The sequence below is a fragment of the Symphalangus syndactylus genome, chromosome 13 (genome assembly GCF_028878055.3).
Source record: "Symphalangus syndactylus isolate Jambi chromosome 13, NHGRI_mSymSyn1-v2.1_pri, whole genome shotgun sequence".
Classification (NCBI taxonomy): domain Eukaryota; kingdom Metazoa; phylum Chordata; class Mammalia; order Primates; family Hylobatidae; genus Symphalangus; species Symphalangus syndactylus.
This window is the reverse complement of record NC_072435.2, coordinates 81,161,076-81,179,204: the sequence shown is the minus strand read 5'-3', so window position 1 is coordinate 81,179,204 and position 18,129 is coordinate 81,161,076. Positions and strand designations below refer to the sequence as shown.

The following is an 18,129-nucleotide window of genomic DNA, read 5'->3' as shown; positions in this document are numbered from 1 at the left end:
GATCCAGTGAAATTCCCATTGCATCGGTATTACCATGCCTGTGGGGTTGGCAGTTCTTTAAGTCTGTAAATAACTACAGAACACAATAGAGTCCTCCTCCCTTCCTCTCTCTCTCTTTCTTTTTTTTTTCTTTTCCTGCTTCCAAACGCCTTCTTCGAGGCTGAAGCTGGGCAGGTCTCCAAAGGTGCAGCAGCCACAACAATCCCGCAGTTCAAAGTTAAGCAGCAGTTGCACAACTTCCAGCAACTTTCTCAGCTGGCTACTAATGAGCTGAAAGCCAGGAACATCCGAGGAGAAGAGAAAGCTTCCAGCCCTCCTCCCTTCACCCTGGAAATCCAGACACCCCCACCCCCACCCTCAGATAGCTTTAAGATAATTTCTTTATTCGTTTGCCCGACAGACCATGGCTCCCTTTGGAAGAAACTTGCTAAAGACTCGGCATAAAAACAGGTAAAGTCAAGCGTGTGAATGTGTGTGTGTGCCTGTGTGTGTGTGTGTGTGTATGTGTGTGTCTGGTGTGTGTAGTCTGGACCTTACCTGTGAAAGTATGTTTTGTGGTTGTTAGATTCTGATAAAAAAGGCTTTGTGGGGACAAAGTCCTAGCCTAAGGAGTTAGGCTAGTGTGAATACCTAGATGGTAAGGATATTCTCCCAGTATTGATGATGGGAGTGACCAGCTCAAGGATGGCAGAGAATAAAGAGTGATTATATTTGGCTCCTTTCTCCCCTTTTGACCAGTCCTGGTTCCACAACTAGCAACATAAACAGTTTCTCATTTGTTGCCCTGGGCATTTGAGGGTAGTAGAATAAAAAGTGTCATTTTATTTCGAACAGAACTTTAGAATATTGTAGAAATAATTAAAACTTTGATAAAGATGTAACTAGAATTTATAGCCACTAAGTAACATGAAAAATAAAACTGCTGATACAATTCAGAAACAATGCTTTGGCTCCCCTGAGAGTGAGGCATTCCTGAAACCTGGAATGTTCCCGAAGTGGAAACACTCTGGAGAGAAACTTTGTTTGAACTGATTCTTTAAAAAATCTTTGAGAATTTTAGGTAGTTTTAAGCACTAAAGAAGGATTCAAGCAGCTATCCTCTCTAATCCTTATTATTACCATTTTACTTTGATTTGATTTGATATTTCAAGCTTGAAATGCCCACAGTATAAATAAGTTACTTAAAACACACATACACACACATATTTTTCTAGGGACAGTATGTCTGTCTTAGTCTTATTAAATATTTTATTTACACATCAAATGTTACGTTTTCATGCCCAAAACTTGAGCATAAATTTAGACATGGGCTATATTTTTTTAAAATATATTTATTTTGGCATAGGGGCTTGTCCACCACTTTTCTCTTAATCATGCCTGTTTGTACTTGTCATAATTTGCTCAGTGCAGATTTAAAAGGATACAATTACATGGTAGGAAATGATATAATTATTTTAAAGTGTCTACATGACAATATAGAGTAATACAACTTTAAAGTAAATCTCCATACTTTATTTTGTACACACATGTCTACTTTGAAAATCCTGTTTTTAACTCATTCCAAATGTGTTCATGATTTAGTTGACAAAATTTCCTTTAGAAAGTAAATGGCCTTAATAAATACTGTAAAAGTTTCTAAGTAAGCTTTATTTTCTAATAATTTGACAATATTTCACAAATATGGTATTTATGGTAATTACAGATAATGAAACTATATTAAAATAAAGTGGTCTGAGTATTTAAAATTTGTGTTTTGATGGTGACAATACATTTTAAAATATTCTAGAATATTCCAGAAAAGCCTCCCCCAAGCCAAAAATAAAAATATTCTGGTTTTTAAGTGATATTTTTGTAGTGGTATTTTTGTAGTATTATTTTGGCATTTGTTTAAATGTCATCAAAATATATAAAAATACTCTGGAAAACTTTATGGTTTCATAAATCAAGTTGTGTTTCTGGCATACTATCCCTGTAGTCAGGGCTTTCTGTTTGTTTGTTTGAGGTTTTTTTGTTTTGCTTTAGCAATTTGAGATTTCTGTCATTGGTATGACAAATACAGGGCAATAAAACTTTGCATGCGCCCCTGAGTTTCCCTCAGGGAAGCATATTCTTCAATTTCATTGCATCAGTTCTGCCACTCTACTATCTACTCTACCTAGAAAACTAGCTTTCTTTCGAGGAGGTGAGTATACAAACATTTTTTAAAAGTTTTCTATGCAAAATTATGAAAAGGTGAAAATAAAGATAAAAATAGAGAGTTTAATAGTGTTTCATGTTTCTCAGAAAATGGAATGGCTCCTGAAGATGATGCTTTGTTATAAACGCAAGTGTTTTGGAAAAGGTGGCAATAGTAAGGATATGCGTAAGCTTCTCTAATGAAAGTATTTCCCTCTACAGATTTGTATTTTTCAATCCTTAAGGAAGATTTAAACCACAGCAGTGGTCTAGGACACAAAAATATGGGTATTTCAAATTAAGCAGTGAATAAATCACAGAGTGTATTGAAATAGAACTAATATTTGTTTTGGTATTTACTAATGCTATATACAGGGTCTTTTGTTTTGTTTTTTCACCTTAGCAAAGGTGAGACCACAGGTGAAAATTACTTGCAAGATTACGTTTACTCAATCTGTTTACATTTTCCATAATGATTTGAATAACCACATTCTAAAGCACAGAAACAAAATATCTTTTCCTAAATGATGAGTGATTTATCTGTTCATGGAAAATGTGATTTATGATAAGACAGTTATCTGATAAGAGTCACTATATTCTTCAAATACAGACATATAAAATTTCTTGTACAATGTAAAGTAAGAATTTGGATAACAAATATATTTATATGCTTTATGATATATAACAGGCAGCAATAATGGAAAATTACTTGAGCATAATTGCATCCTTATCAGCAGGAAAATATATGAACTGTTAGAAGGAACATTGGGGATTAAAGATCATAAAATTTTGAGAAAGTCTGCTTACAGAATTTTTCTGTGTGCTACTCTCTGCCTCTCTTTCCATTTTTGGTCACTCTTGGATATATTTAATCACCCAAAATTGAACCTCATGAGATAGTACTATAAATGTTCTTATAATAAATGGATAGTTGAGAGTTTTAGAGACGGACAGGATGCAATTAAAACTTCAAAGTATGAGGCAATACAAAATTTTAGAAAATACAAACCATAAAGCTTGGAGAAGGTGGGGCCATATCTGTCTAGACACCATTGTGTTTTCATGTCCAGGACAGTGGCTGCCATGTGGTAGACCTATGATACAATTGTTTATTCAGTTTTGTAAACTGAATTATAATTTGTACTCAAACCATAAATATACTAATTATTTTATTCTCTATTCATCATGTGACACCAGCTGGTATTATACAAAAGTGAATACTTTTTAAAGGGTTAGTTGATATTTAATATAATTCAAACCCTAAAGAGATGGACACATAATTATATGGATTTTGAAACCAAGCTAATTTGATCCTACTAGATAATTTTTTTCTAAATTTAAAGACTCTTATTTAGTTCAACAATTTAGGAAATAGTATTCAGGAAATTTGAGAATAATAGATGCCTAAATAAAAAGCCTAAAAAGTTTGTATGCCCAAATATAATCAGGCTTTTCATTTCAAACTTTCATATAAAGACCTGGACCCAACCTAAATTCTTTCTGTTTACAATGAGAGTTAATCTTTAAAATTTTTCTGATTGTAGTAATGTTTAATTGGAAGACTTCAGTTTTAAGAGAATCTTTTGCTTTTAGGAGATGAATTATTTATTTTGATTCCAGAAAAACAGAATATTCTATCACTGAATTCCAAAGATTCTTGATACATATCTTCTTCATCAACTTTTTGTTCAATATGAAGAATACAAATGTTTGAGAGTCTAGGTATTTTTTCAGTAAGCTGTTCAAGTTCTGAAAGTGTTTTCTAAAAGTCTCTAGGGAACCAGTGCTCCTCACATAAAAGCTAAAGTAGTAAATAAGGAAACACCAATCCATTTGAGATTCATGTGGACATTCAACAATGGGATTTAGATTATGAACCTATTTACCATTCACATAGATTCCATTGGTGAATGTGATTGTCTTTATATTAGATTAGGTTTTCAAGGTAAGGATTGTTTCAATGTTAATGTGTCTAAATAGCAATCAGAAATTTTGTAAAAGTTCAGATAACTAAAATGTCATTATAAAGCTTTTTTGGAACACTTGGTTGTAAGTTATGATTTCTTAGTGTTTTAATTAATAAAATTTGGAGACAGAGAATTGGTTGGTACTTTCACCAAACCTTGCTAGAAGCATAACATTGCCATAATGAAATAATATCCAACATATTTTTCAAAATAGTAAATTAGAATAGTTTGCATAGGTGATTTGTAAGATAAAAAATAAGGAATATAAAAATATTGAATCCAGTTTAAAGGGCACTTAAAATTATTTTGAAGTACTATTTAGTTTTTTCTTCATTTTCCCTTAAGTCATCTCAAGGGTTCCCTTTGGCTTTCACAAAACATACTGATATATGAATATCCACCACAGGCTATAGCAGACATACTTGTAATATCAACTTAAAATTAAAAGACTCCAAAAAAATTGCTTGCCCTGAATTTATTAGCATAACATATTATAGCTTTATTGTTTTATAATTGATAACATAAAATTTGCATTCCAGGTTGCTTTTGAATCAATTAGAACATATTTAGCCAACAGTTCTTAAGGCCAACTACATTATATTGTCACTAGAAGTAAATAACTCAATGATCGCTTCATCAGAAGAAAGAATTAAATTTTGTGGTTAGGGTAAAAGTTGCTGACAAGAAGGATGTCTTCTCTCTGTAATTAGAAGTATGGTAATTTGTGAATTCTGCAGAGTGGAAAATTATTATGCACTATTTTATCCTTCCAATCAAGATTTAAAAATGTACCCAAAATTGTATGGAGAAGTGCCAGATATTTGAGTATGTAAATCTTCATAATTCTCAGGAGTTCCTGAAAGTGATTTCCCCTGATTATACCTGGTAACTTAAGTAGTTATTAGTTGGCAGCGGATAGCTCATTAGGAACAATGACTGGAATGCTTTATCCCTAACAAAAATATCCTGAGAGCTGTGCCAAGGGTGAAATTGAGCTCTAGGTTAAACCTGAATTGTTTCTCAAGAAAATCTAAGCCAGGTTTGTACTACATAAAATTTATTATCTACAGTATCAATGCCTGACACATGTCAAGGTGAGAAGTACTTAAATTAATTTTTTGGAGAAAAGTTTTAAAAAGTTTGAAGGTGTCTAACAATTTAATTTAGATAATGTGTTTGTTGGCTGTATAACTCAGGAAGTTTTGATGTTATGTTATTGGCATGTAGTTCCAGGAGATCTGATGATAACTCGAAATAATTCGCAAATGTGTGGCTCTATTCTTTTGATAGTAGTTCTGAAAATGAAATAAGGTTGAAGTAGGGGTATGTGTTTACCTCTTGCAGGTGTATATGAATACCAGTCCTTGACAAGGAATCTCTTTGCCTCTTACATATCAGCTTTCTAAAATGAAACCTCATGATATCTGCACCACGTATACGTCAGAGGAAAAAGTTCAGCTTACTTCTGCATTCTAATGACTTTAATGTATGGTTGCTTAATTAATTTCTTGACATCCAAACACAACATTGGCAAAACACAACATTGATTTCTTAAGTGCTAATTCTTTACTATTTTTAATAGATTGTGATTCCATTCTTATGTAGTCTGTTGTAGTACTACACCTTCTAGAGAAAGTTTGTGTATTTGTTGGATAAAATTGAAAGCAATTACTAATATAAATGATCATACAAGTACAAAGTATTTATGCAAGTGGAGTAGAGCCTTCGGAAGATGTTTAGCACTGGCAGTAATAACAAGATATTTCAAGTATAAGAATGAGCAATGCAAATTAAATCTGCTGACAAACAAGGAAAATTATACTCAGAGGTTTATATCTTCAGACTAGAATGCACCCTGCTTCTATAAATAAAGTGATTTAAGCATTCTGTTAAAAAAAATCATTGAGTATAGGTCCAATCAGAGCAGGGACTTTACTTGTATTTTTCCTTCCCAGATAGCCAGAGAGTAAGTGCTCAAAAAATATTTGTTGATTGAATAAAGAAATTCAACATATACTCTTAAAATACAGCTGATCAGTAGTGCATTTATGTTAAGTGGATACATGGGTAACTTAAAGAGTGAATCCATAAATGCAAGGTTGACCTCTCATTTTCCTTGATCCTAGGCCCAGCTCCTGGCTTTCAAGTGGTAAAGGGCCATATCTAATAAATAGATTATATGCAACTTTACCAGACTTTTGGTAGGAAAACAAATCAAGAATCATGGTCATTTGTTCTTCTCTATAGATGCTCTTACCTCCCCTCATCCCCCTAGAACACAGCCAGGTATGCATATGAGTGAAGTTGGGTGGGTGAGACTGAATGGGTTCCATAGACCTCACTGTTGAATGTGGAGCATATCTCCTACTCATTTGAGATAGTTTAGCAACACAGTTATAGAAATGTTCTGAGTGGCTATCTTTTAATTTTGTTTCTTTAGGATGGGTAAACTGTGTTTAGTACTGTACCAGACATGCAAAGACAAAACCCCATTCCTAAGAGATTAAACTCCTAATTGAGAAAACAGCATTATAGTAAAATAGTTCATGCAAGAACTTTTTAAAAATCACTCTTCCATGGAAAACTATCTTTGACAGAGTAGACAAAATCATAACCTTTGCAATATAATTAAGAAAATTAGAGTACAATCTCTTGGAGTTGATGAAGGCTATTCCTCTGTAGAGTAGGTGCTCAATAAATGTTGATTAATTCTATGTAGAAATATTTAAGAGAGGAGTAAATGGTGGTAAAGGAAAATAAAATGAGCATCATCATAATTAGCTAGCATTTATTAAACTCCCACAGGCGACAGGCTTGAACAAGAGAAGGGAATGCAATAAGATTTAGAAAAATATGTAGGAGGGGGCTGAATCACACAGGGCTAAGACTGACTCACATATGATAATCAAAAGAGAAGAATCCAAGAAACGGGCAGTAATATGGTCAGTTTGGCAACCCATAATCTTAGTTGAGTTGGTGGAAAACAATATTTTACAATTACAATAGAAGTATTTACAATAATTTTGTGTATTTATATAACATTGTCAGGCTGAAAGTCAATGGCAGTTGACTTCTGTTTATTCTAATAATCACATTAAATTGGTCAGTGTATCAGATCTTGAAATTGAGTAACTCTACCATTTTATGAGTCTTTTACATTTTATTTCCATTGATGCATTTAGTGGTCCAACTTCAGCAAATTTTCAGGCTCATTAATTATGGTGTGTGATTGGTAGAAGCTTTGTGTCAGAGGCCTATTAATATGCCCTCTGGTGCATGTTTGTTGTTCTCAACCAATGGCTGGGACATTTTGTAGCCACCTCATATACCTTTAGTTACTCTTAAAGCTCCTTATTTACTCTGATCTTTTTCAATCCCACTGGAATCCCTGAAATTATGGTTAAGTGTGGTAATTTAGCATTCAGTAGAAGAGCGTTTGTTTGGGGAAAACACAGTCTTCCATGGTAAAGCCTAAAAGGATACCTATTTCAGCTCTGCACATAAGACCTTGTGTTTTCCTGGAAGATAAGAGAGACGCTATTGATAAACCATGGGTCTTTTTATGGGGTAGACATGTAATAACTACCTTCTCATGTGGAGAAGAATTGTACATGATTAGTAAAAACACTTGAAAGGCCATAGTAGAATTTTGAGGTTTCATCTTTGTTAATAGTGCAGGAAACTGCACACATTACAGAGGTAGACCACAAAGTATTCAACTTTGTTTCTTGACTGCCTGTTCTTCCAGCAGTGAAAGTCAAGGAATTTCTTCCTAGAACTGTAATTAAATAGCCATGAGACATAGACTAAGTTACTGTTTTAACAATGTTAAGCAATTTTTGTGGTTCTACTTTTAATTAGGAGAACTTGCTGTAATCACAATTTAGAAGATTAAGTAAAATGGTTGACTGTGGAATGTGTTGTTTTACAGAATATGCTCATAATATTTTATTTTTCATTTTTGTGGGCACGTACTAAGTGTATATATATATTTATGTGATACAGGAGATATTTTGATGCAAGCATACAATGCATAATAATCACATCAGGGTAAATGAGGTTATCTGCCACCTCAAATATTTATCCTTGTGTTACAATCTGATTACACTCTTTTAGTTATTTTAATATGTACAATTAAATTATTATTGCCTACAACCACACTGTTGTGCTCTTAGATACTAGAAAATCTATTTTATCATCTCAGAAAAAAATATACATGATTTTCTAAGTAGATCACAAATCTCACTCTGTCAGACTTGTGATCTACTTAAATACACACACACATACACACATATATATTTATATCGAGTTGTATTGTGAAATATTAATGATAAATCAGGTATGGATTATGTTTTTAAGGAGCTTGCTGATTAACAAGACACACAAGCCATATGTAAACGACTGAAATACAAAACAAGCATTTTAAAGTGTCATAATAAAATCCATATGTTGAATAATAAATATTTATTTACCTTGTAGTATGTGCCACATATTTTTCTAGATGCTAAGGATAAAGTAGTGAGAAGGATAATCAAGGTTTTTCCTCTGATCGAATGTATAATGCAGTGGTAGATGGACAGAAAATGCAAAAACAATATGTGAATTAGACATTTGAGATAGTAATTACTGTTATCAGGAAAAACTAGATTCATGTAGTGGAGAGTGGAGAGTGGTCTGGGAAGAGTTGGCTTGTTAGTTAAGACTGTAATGAACCAAAGAAATCAGGAATGTCAGGCTTGTGGTAGAAGACTGTTTTAGCCAGGTTGAACAGAAGGTATAAAGTCACTGAGACAGAATATGGTTTGGAGCTGTGGAAAACACGAAGGAAGACCAGTTAGTAAGTGGCTTACAAGTAGGGAATGTAGTTGAAGACCTAGATGGAGTGTGATTATTTAGATATTTGTGGATCATAAGGGATGTTGATTGTACTTTAAATGCAAGGGAAATCCATTGAAAGGTGTTAACCAGGGGAATTATATAATCTTATTTACATTTTTCAAAAGGTCAACTTGGCTAGTATGTAGAGACGTAATTGTAGTAGGACAAAGAATGAAAGCAGGGAATCTAGTTGCGGTGACATTACAGTAGTATAGGCAAAATATGATGACTAGTGTAATGATCGTAGAGAAGGAATGTAGGTGACAAAATTGATACAGTTTAGAAAGAGAACTTAAATTTGTACTGAATGAGGGAAGATGAAAAATGAGGGATGATTCTGAGGGTTTTAACAGGGATGAATCTGAAGATATTTGTCAAAGAGCAGATGTTGGGAAGAATGTGTGGAAAATTAAATGATTCTTCTCCAGCCTTGCTAAGTTTCAGATGCCAGGTAAATACATAAAGTAGTGGTATTCAGTAAGATATTGGGGCCTGAAGCTCAAGACTGTGATATAGATAGAGTGGTATGTTAGGTGGCAAGTAGAAGCGACCTCTGTGGGTTTTACAAAACAGCATCTATATTGGAATCTAAATGAGAGAGAAGATTAGAATATAAAAAGTTGGGAAAAAGATCGTAGGTAAAGGAGAAACAGGAAGAAATGTAAAATATTTGGCATAATAGTATCAGTGAGTTTGTGAATGGCCAAACAGATTATTTTACTTTTTAAATTTAATTTAATTTTTCTTTATATTGTGGTGGGAACCACTGAAGGGCTATGAGCAAGAAAATGATATAATCATTATGTCACATAAATATTAAATTGAAGAAATATATTTAAAAATATTGGAAGGAATGGGCGGGGCGCAGTGGCTCACGCCTGTAATCCCAGCACTTTGGGAGGCTGAAGCAGGCAGATCACGAGGTCAGGAGATCGAGACCATCCTGGCTAACAAGGTGAAACCCCTTCTCTACTAAAAATACAAAAAATTAGCCGGGCGCAGTGGTGGGTGCCTGTAGTCCCAGCTACTCGGAAGGCTGAGGCAGGAGAATGGCATGAACCCGGGAGGCGGAGATTGCAGTGAGCCGAGATCGTGCCACTGCACTCCAGCCTGGGCAACAGAGCGAGACACTGTCTCAGGAAAAAAAAAAAAAAAAAATATATATATATATAATATATATAATATATATTATATATATTATATAATGTATATATAATATATAATATATATTATATAATGTATATATAATATATAATATATATTATATAATGTATATATAATATATAATATATATTATATAATGTATATATAATATATAATATATTATATAATGTATATATAATATATAATATATATTATAATGTATATATAATATATAATATATTATATAATGTATATATAATATATAATATATATTATATAATGTATATATATATATATATATATGAAGAATAGAGAAAGAATAGAAGCGAGCCAGGTATGAGAGAGTTAAAGGACTTTCTTAAATAGAAAGAGAAGAATAATTCAAGAGTCACCATGGAGGCAGAATTTATAGGAATTCAAAATTCAATGCATGGGGCCAGTATCAGGATGGAAAAAAAGAACCATTGGTGACTAGATTTTGGTTCTGAGTGACTGGAGATTTTGGTTCTGTGTTTCATCATAAAGAACAGAAAATATGGCAGAGATAAGTTTTGGGAGGGAAGCGCATCAGGGTGAAGAGTGAAAAAAATTAAGGTGTGATTTGAATGTTTCTAAATATTCCACCTGTAAACACCTGGTGTTTGGACACACTGCACCTGAGATGGGACTGTGAAAGCAGCCTTTCATCCAACCCACTCTCGTCCCTCCTGACATCCATATGGGGCTGATTAATACAGAATAGCACAATGCACCTGGAGTGGGGCTTTCAAGGCAAAACACAAACTGGTTTCCCAGTCAGGGCTGTCAGGCTGACTAATCTTATATTAATCACAGTCAGGCCACATAAGGCAGTCACCCTTTTAATGATCCTTTAATCATTACCTTTGGTTGAAATTGCTTTCAAACATAGCCATTATTTCCACTAGACTGTAAGGGTGTGTGTGTGTGTGTGTGTGTGTGTGTGTGTGTGTGTGTGTGTGTATAAAGATCACATTATTTTTACCTTTTTATCTCCTAGAGAATGGTACAGAGAAAACTCGTGTAGATATTGAAGTTCAATAAACATTTTATTATTTAAATAAATACAGTGTATATTTTTGGGGCAGCCAAATTATCTAGGACACGAGTTGTCAAACTTTTTGTGTAAAAAACATAATAAATATTTTATATTTTCCCAATCAAAGTGTCTCCATCTCAACTACTCTGTCATTGTAGTATGAAAACAGCTATAGACAATACATAATGAAATCGATCTGGCTGTGTTTCAAGAAAACTTTTATTTACAAAAACAGGTGGTGGGGCAGTTATAACCATGAGGCCCCTTAGTTTTCAGACACTTGATCTAGATTATTGACTGAGAAATTAGTCTCCCTACAACTCCCCCTTCTCATCTCTACTCCACTCCCAAGTTTAATACCTACTGTATTAGGCATTTAGACTTAAAAAGTGAGACTTAGCCCAGGACTTAACTGGCAAACTAGCAAAAAAGGACGCATTATCCAAAGTACAAAGTGCTGCTACTAAGTGTACATTAGATTTTGTAGAAGTATCAACATGGTGAAACCCTGTCTCTACTAAAAATACAAAAATTTATCAGGCATAGTGGCATGCACCTGTAATCCTAGCTACCAGGGAGGCTGAGGCAGGAGACTCACTTGAACCTGGGAGGTAGAGGTTGCAGTGAGCTGAGATCGCACCACTGTACTCTAGCCTGGTCGACAGAGTGAGACTTCCTCAAATAAATAAATACATAAATAAATAAATAAATAAATAAGCACACATTTCCATTTGGGTTTGTGGGAGTGGGGTTATTCAGAGAAGGTCAGAGAACTTTCCTGAAAGCAACACTTAACACCTAAAGCAGAGTAAGAGTTAGATGGAGAAGGGATCAAAGAGTGTTTCCGGACAAGGCAACAGGTTATGGAAAAGCTCGAAGTCAAAATAAAAGCGTAGCAGATGCAGTCCATTCCAGTCTAGCAATCAATAATGGAATATGTGTAACAGCAGGTTGTTCTCATAGTAGATCTATCAGAGATCAGCAAGAAGTAAGGAATGGCTAACTCAATGTGTTATTAATTAATGCCTGGCTATGAGTTAGAGGAGTCAGATTATGGAAGGAATCCTAGGAGCAGACAAGAGATAGAGAGTGGGATAAAGAGAGACAGAGACAGGTTTAAAATGCAGGACTTAGAAATAGTTTAAAGATTTCAATTAAAAAAATTTAAAAAATAGATTTGCAGTTTAAAAATGACAGTCCGGGAAGATTATGGGGCACAAATGTGAAGGGGAAAGATTGTAAAACAACCTACAATATCTTACTGCAGTAATATATAGTAAAACAGAGTTGTCTGAATTGTGGTAGGCGTGATGAATATGAGGGCAGATATTTGGGATATTTAAGAGAAAGGATAAAACAAACAGTGATTGGTTGTTAAAGTAAGAGGAGAGAGGCAAAGGAAAGTGTTTAGGAAAACTCAGTTCGAAAGCTGGGTAGACAGGTGGGGAACACTATTAATACTTGCATTCAGTAGGATGGGAACTCAGTCAATGGAATAGTTTGATATTTTAGAGAAGAGTATGATGAATTAGTTTTCATGGGTCAAATCTGAGGTGCCTGTAAGTTATGAAAATGAAAAGATCAAGATGCAAAAATAAAAGAAGTTGAGCTCAAGGTCGTAATAGTTAGATTTGAGAACCATCATCATGCAGTTGGTTTACAGATTGCAACTATTATTGCAGTCACCCACAAGAATGTGTATAGTGAGACAAGAAATGAGTCACAGTCGAAAACCTAGGGGATGCCAATTGTATCAGTTATCACTTACTGCACAATAAAACACTCCGCAAATTAGTGGCTGAAAGAACAATTTATTATTTTCCATAATTCTGTGGGTCAGCAAGACTGATTCTTCTGCTGGCTTCACCTGGGCTCTTTCATGAGCAGCTGATTGGCTGAGGTCTCAGTTCAGGTAGAGCAACTTGATTTCGATGGTTTGCCTCTTTTCTCTCCATATAATCTTTGAACTCAGGCTTTTTCATCAAACAGCAGTCTCAGGACTGCATTCCAAAAAGAAGTAAGCAGAAGCTACAAGGCTTCTTGAAGCCTGAACTCCAGAACATGCAAACATGGTTTTTGCCACATTGCATTGGTCATGGCATGTTCCAAGGTCTATTCAAGGGGTGAAGAAATAAGAGAAATTCTCTTAATGGGAAGAACTGTCAAGTGTTTGTGGCCATGCTAATCTTAACTTGCATGACATCCACATCTATTGACTGTGTGGAAGAAGCAAGGTCTATGTGGGATCTGGGAAGAAGCAGCTGGAAAAGTAAAGGAAGAGCCATGTGAGAATGGCATCGTAACAGTCAAGGAGAGGAGAGCTGCAAGAATGGGAGGAGGAGGTCACAATGCATTATGTTGCAAAGAGGATATGTCAGATCAGTTCTGCAAGTGGCTATTGGGTGTGGCAGTTAAGAGATTTCTGATAACCCTAAGAAGAAATGTGTGTACTGAGGATGAGTGGAGGCAGTAGACCTTTTTTTTTTTTTTTTGAAATGGAGTTTCGCTCTGTCGCCCAGGCTGGAGTGCAGTGGCGTGATCTCAGCTCACTGCAAGCTCCACCTCCAGGGTTCACCCCATTGTCCTGCCTCAGCCTCCTGAGTAGCTGCGACTACAGGCGCCCACCACCACGCCCTGCTAATTTTTTGTATTTTTAGTAGAGACGGGGTTTCACCGTGTTAGCCAGGATGGTCTGGATCTCCTGACCTCGTGATCCGCCCGCCTCGGCCTCCCAAAGTTCTGGGATTACAGGCGTGACCCACCACACCCGGCCGGCAGTAGACATTTTGTGGTGGGTTGAGGAGTTTCTGGAAAGTGAGGTATTAGAGAGAATAATGATGGATTGCTATTTGGTGTGTGAAGGAAAGATAGTGGAGGGGAATATGTGGTCAAGCGAAGGTTCTTTTAATGTGACAAGTTAGTAGAAAGAACCAGAGAAAAAGGTAGAAGATAAAAAGAGTTTACGAAGGGGTGAATTATAAAGCAAACTCCTAGAAGAGGTGAAGACAGTAAAATTCAAAGCATATTAAAGAGTTTAAAACCTAGGGAAGAAAAATAAAGTCACAATACTTTTGATATAGACGATTAGTATTTTTCTCTTATCAATAATGTTCCCAAGAATAATATCTCTCCTTTTCCTTAACAAAATAGAATGGCAGGCCCTGATATACTCTCATTTCTACAAGTTAATAATTTTCTTTTTCTCTTCAAGAAATTTATTTGTGATTAATGTAAATAGTTGATTATTCAGATGAAGCTTCCAATTGGAAGTTATTTTATTGCAGTTCATTACAGGGTATATTCAGAAAATGAAAGTCAGGGATAACGGGGCTCACCTCATGTTTTCAGCTATCCAACTGGATAACTGAAATTCCTGCATATGACTTATGCCCTTCAAGTTTACCAGCTTATCTCAGAATACATTTAGAGGGGAAGAGCAGGTGGTTGCAGGTAAATATAAGCTCAAAATCATTCTCATTAGAAATATATTCCACTAAGAAGGCAAAGCCAATATGGATTCAGCTGTCAAAAGAAAATCTCTTACTAATAGCTGAAATAACACTAGTTACCAGTAAACAAAACATTAAGGCTAGGTGACTTTCCTTTTAATAAGCACTTATTTTTCTGTTGCGAAATATTTCTTTACAGAATACCAATCAGTAAGGGCACTTCAGCAACCTCCCAGGTGCAGGTAATACTGGGAAGTGAACACTCGAATTTCCAACAAGATTAGATATTTTCTCACCATTTCTTCTGGTAAATACCACATGTTAAATATTTACATTTGGATTATAATCAATTTCCGGAATCTGAACTATGAGCTTAGTTTACTTAACCCCAAGTAGTTTCCAATACACATTCTTTACACATTCTCTTCCCTTTTCCCTGTTCATGGGAATTATGTTCTATAGCTACCCGGCCATTATGGAATGTCTAGGGTTTTTCTTATCCCGCATGACTGGTTTATAATATTACTTCTTAGAAAATTAAAGTATCATTAGTAGAGCACAGAACTAATAAATACAAATAAACATACACACACACTCGTATATACACAAACATAGATATCAAATTTTAATTTTCAAGATAATTTTTTCTTTTGTTTTTATCAAGTGATGACTGTCCTAGGTTTTCATAGAGTCATTAATTTTCTGAAAGACTCCAATTTTCAAACTATTTTTTAAAAATGTTAATGGTTTGTGTTCGGAGGAAACTATTTTCATAGCACTATATTTCATGCTTTATCTATCAAAACAGTGATTCAAATTTCCTTAGCAACCTAAGAAAAGAGCTGTATTATTTATGAGTTCTGTGTTTATCTCTCCCTAGGATTGCAGCTCTATGATCCAAAAACAAATGTTACTTCAGAAGACATTTGCCACATACTGGGTAAAATTAATCAGTTAGTTGTGGGCCAGAGCTTCCTATTTCATGTGTAGCATATTTGCTTTACCTAAAATGCCTTCATTTTTTCTGAGGTGATTATTTTTTAAATGTAGAAAATAGCTAAAGAAACTTAGAATTTATTGGTCAATGTAGCATGCATTTATTTATTTATTTATTTATTTATTTATTTATTTATTTATTTTTTGTTGCCAGGCTAGAGTGCAGTGGCATGATCTTGGCTCACTGCAACCTCTACCTCCCGGGTTCAAGAGATTCTCCTGTCTCAGCCTCCCGAGTAGCTGGGACTACAGGCCCATGCCACCACGCCTGACTAATTTTTGTATTTTTAGTAGAGACAGGGTTTTACCATGTTGGCCAGGATGGTCTGGATCTCTTGACCTCATGATCTGCCCACCTCGGCCTCCCAAAGTGCTGGGATTACAGGCATGAGCTACCGCGCCCGGCCTCAATGTAGCTTTTAAAGACTGAACAAGTGGGGGAACATACCATGCTTTGAAACTTACTAGAAATAAATTGAACAATTCTCTAAAACTTAAAGAAAACATTCAAAGGTCTCCTAGATTGACATTCAATATGTATTCCTGAAAAAAATTTGTAATGTTTTATGTAAGAGATCCCATCAGCATTTTAATAGAATTATGTGCAGTCATACATTATTTACATGAGGGAAATATTATTTAATTTCTTGTTAGCAAATACAGGTGGCTTCTGAGGAAAAAAGATGACATTTTTTATTTTATATGGTAAAAAAATAGTTGAATTTGTGCATCATAGATGTTTCATGTAAACCTTAAATATTGTGAAATGTCGTGCCAAGGTCAAATACATTTAGAAAATTCTATATACTGAAATCATTTTCCTTTTCTTGGGGCTTTATGATGTAACATCATCATATTAAATGCCCTCAGAATTCCTAAAGTAAAGAAATCTATTTCACTGTGTTTCTCCAGGGGTTGGCAAACTTTCAGTAAAGGACTAAAAGTAAATATTTTAAGGTTTGTGAACCATAAGATCACTCTCTGTCAGATGCTCAACTTCGTCATTGCAGCATGAAAACAGCCATATACAATATTTAAACAAATGAGCATGGCTGGTTTTCAATAAAACTTTATGGACACTGAAATTTGAATCATATTTTTCATGTCTAAGCTGGTTATTTTCCTTTGATTTTTAAAAACATTTAAAAATGTAAAACACATTCTTAGCCCATGAACCATACAAAAACTGGTGGTGGCCTGCATGTGATCAAAGGGCTATAGTTTGCCAACACCGTGGTAGCCAAATAATTTCCAAACTTATTTGAACATCAAAACACTGACTTATCACCTATTTATTGAATAATGAACAAGTCTAAAGAAAACTAGAAAAATAACTGAACCAGTTATCCTCTTCAATTTTCCATTTCCAAAACTAGCAGAGAAATTTTAGCTTTCTATGTTTAAATATCTAGACAAGGTACTAATTATTTACAAATATGAACTTGGCGTTCTGCTGGTCTTCATATAACCACATTATTGTTGTCTTCTTTCTTTTGGTTTTTCTAAAGCAGACAGGGAACTAGTCATTATAAATGCTAACTATCTATCAGTCATTGGCTTAGGAACTTCACATATATTGTGTAATTTAATATTTATCACAAACTTGTGATTTGAGTGTGCTATGTAGATGAGAAAATTGAAGCTTAGATGTGTATAATGATCTGTCTGTACTTATTCATTCACTCATCCATAAAATGGGCATAATTTTAGTATATCTTCATTGGTTTGGATTAAATAGGTTTGAACATAGAGCATAGCACATAGTAAGTGTTCATTAAATATTGATATTTTTATTAGAAAATAATTAAATACTAATTATCTCCAGGTGCAGGAATGAATAGGTCATTTTAAATTTTCTTATTTAAAATCCATATTTTGCTAATTTTTATGATAAACATTGTAGTATAATCAAGAATGATTAAAGCGGCAGGCACTGTGGCTCGTGCCTGTAATCCCAGGACCTTGGGAGGCTGAGGCATGAGGATCACTTAAGTATAAGACCAGCTCGAGCAACATAGTGAGACCCTGTCTGTAAAAAAAGAAAGAAAAAAAAAAAAAAGAATGCTTAAAGCAGTAAAAATTGCCTAGTATGTGAAAAAGCCAGTAATCAAACATACATGCATTTGATTCCTTCCAAGTTACTCATTATATTTTTTTGGAGGTTTACAATACCATGAAGAAACTTTGTTTAATCCAGTTTTTTTTTTTTTTTTTTTTTTTAAAAAAAAAAAAAAAAAATCCAGTTTTTAAAAATATTTTTAGAAATCTGAATTGAACGGGCAATTCAATATTTTATTCTAGTGTTCACCACAGAAATTACAAAATAATTTTATAGTTCCCTTTTTTATTTTTTTCACGGAGTCTTGCTCTCTCGCCCAGGCTGGAGTACAGTGGCGTGATCTCAGCTCACCGTAAGCTCCGCCTCCCGGGTTCATGCCATTCTCCTGCCTCAGCCTCCAAAGTA

General features: G+C 34.5%; 1 protein-coding gene across 1 annotated transcript in view; it reads left to right on the top strand.

The window, feature by feature from the left end:
- The first annotated feature begins 307 nt into the window (after window positions 1-307).
- RASSF9 (Ras association domain family member 9) overlaps window positions 308-18,129 on the top strand; it is a 32,720-nt gene continuing 14,898 nt past the window's right edge. The window contains exon 1 of the mRNA XM_055239531.2: window positions 308-450. Coding sequence (XP_055095506.1) covers window positions 404-450 — 47 coding nt within the window. The 5' untranslated portion in view covers window positions 308-403. The remainder of the gene's footprint in view (window positions 451-18,129) is intronic.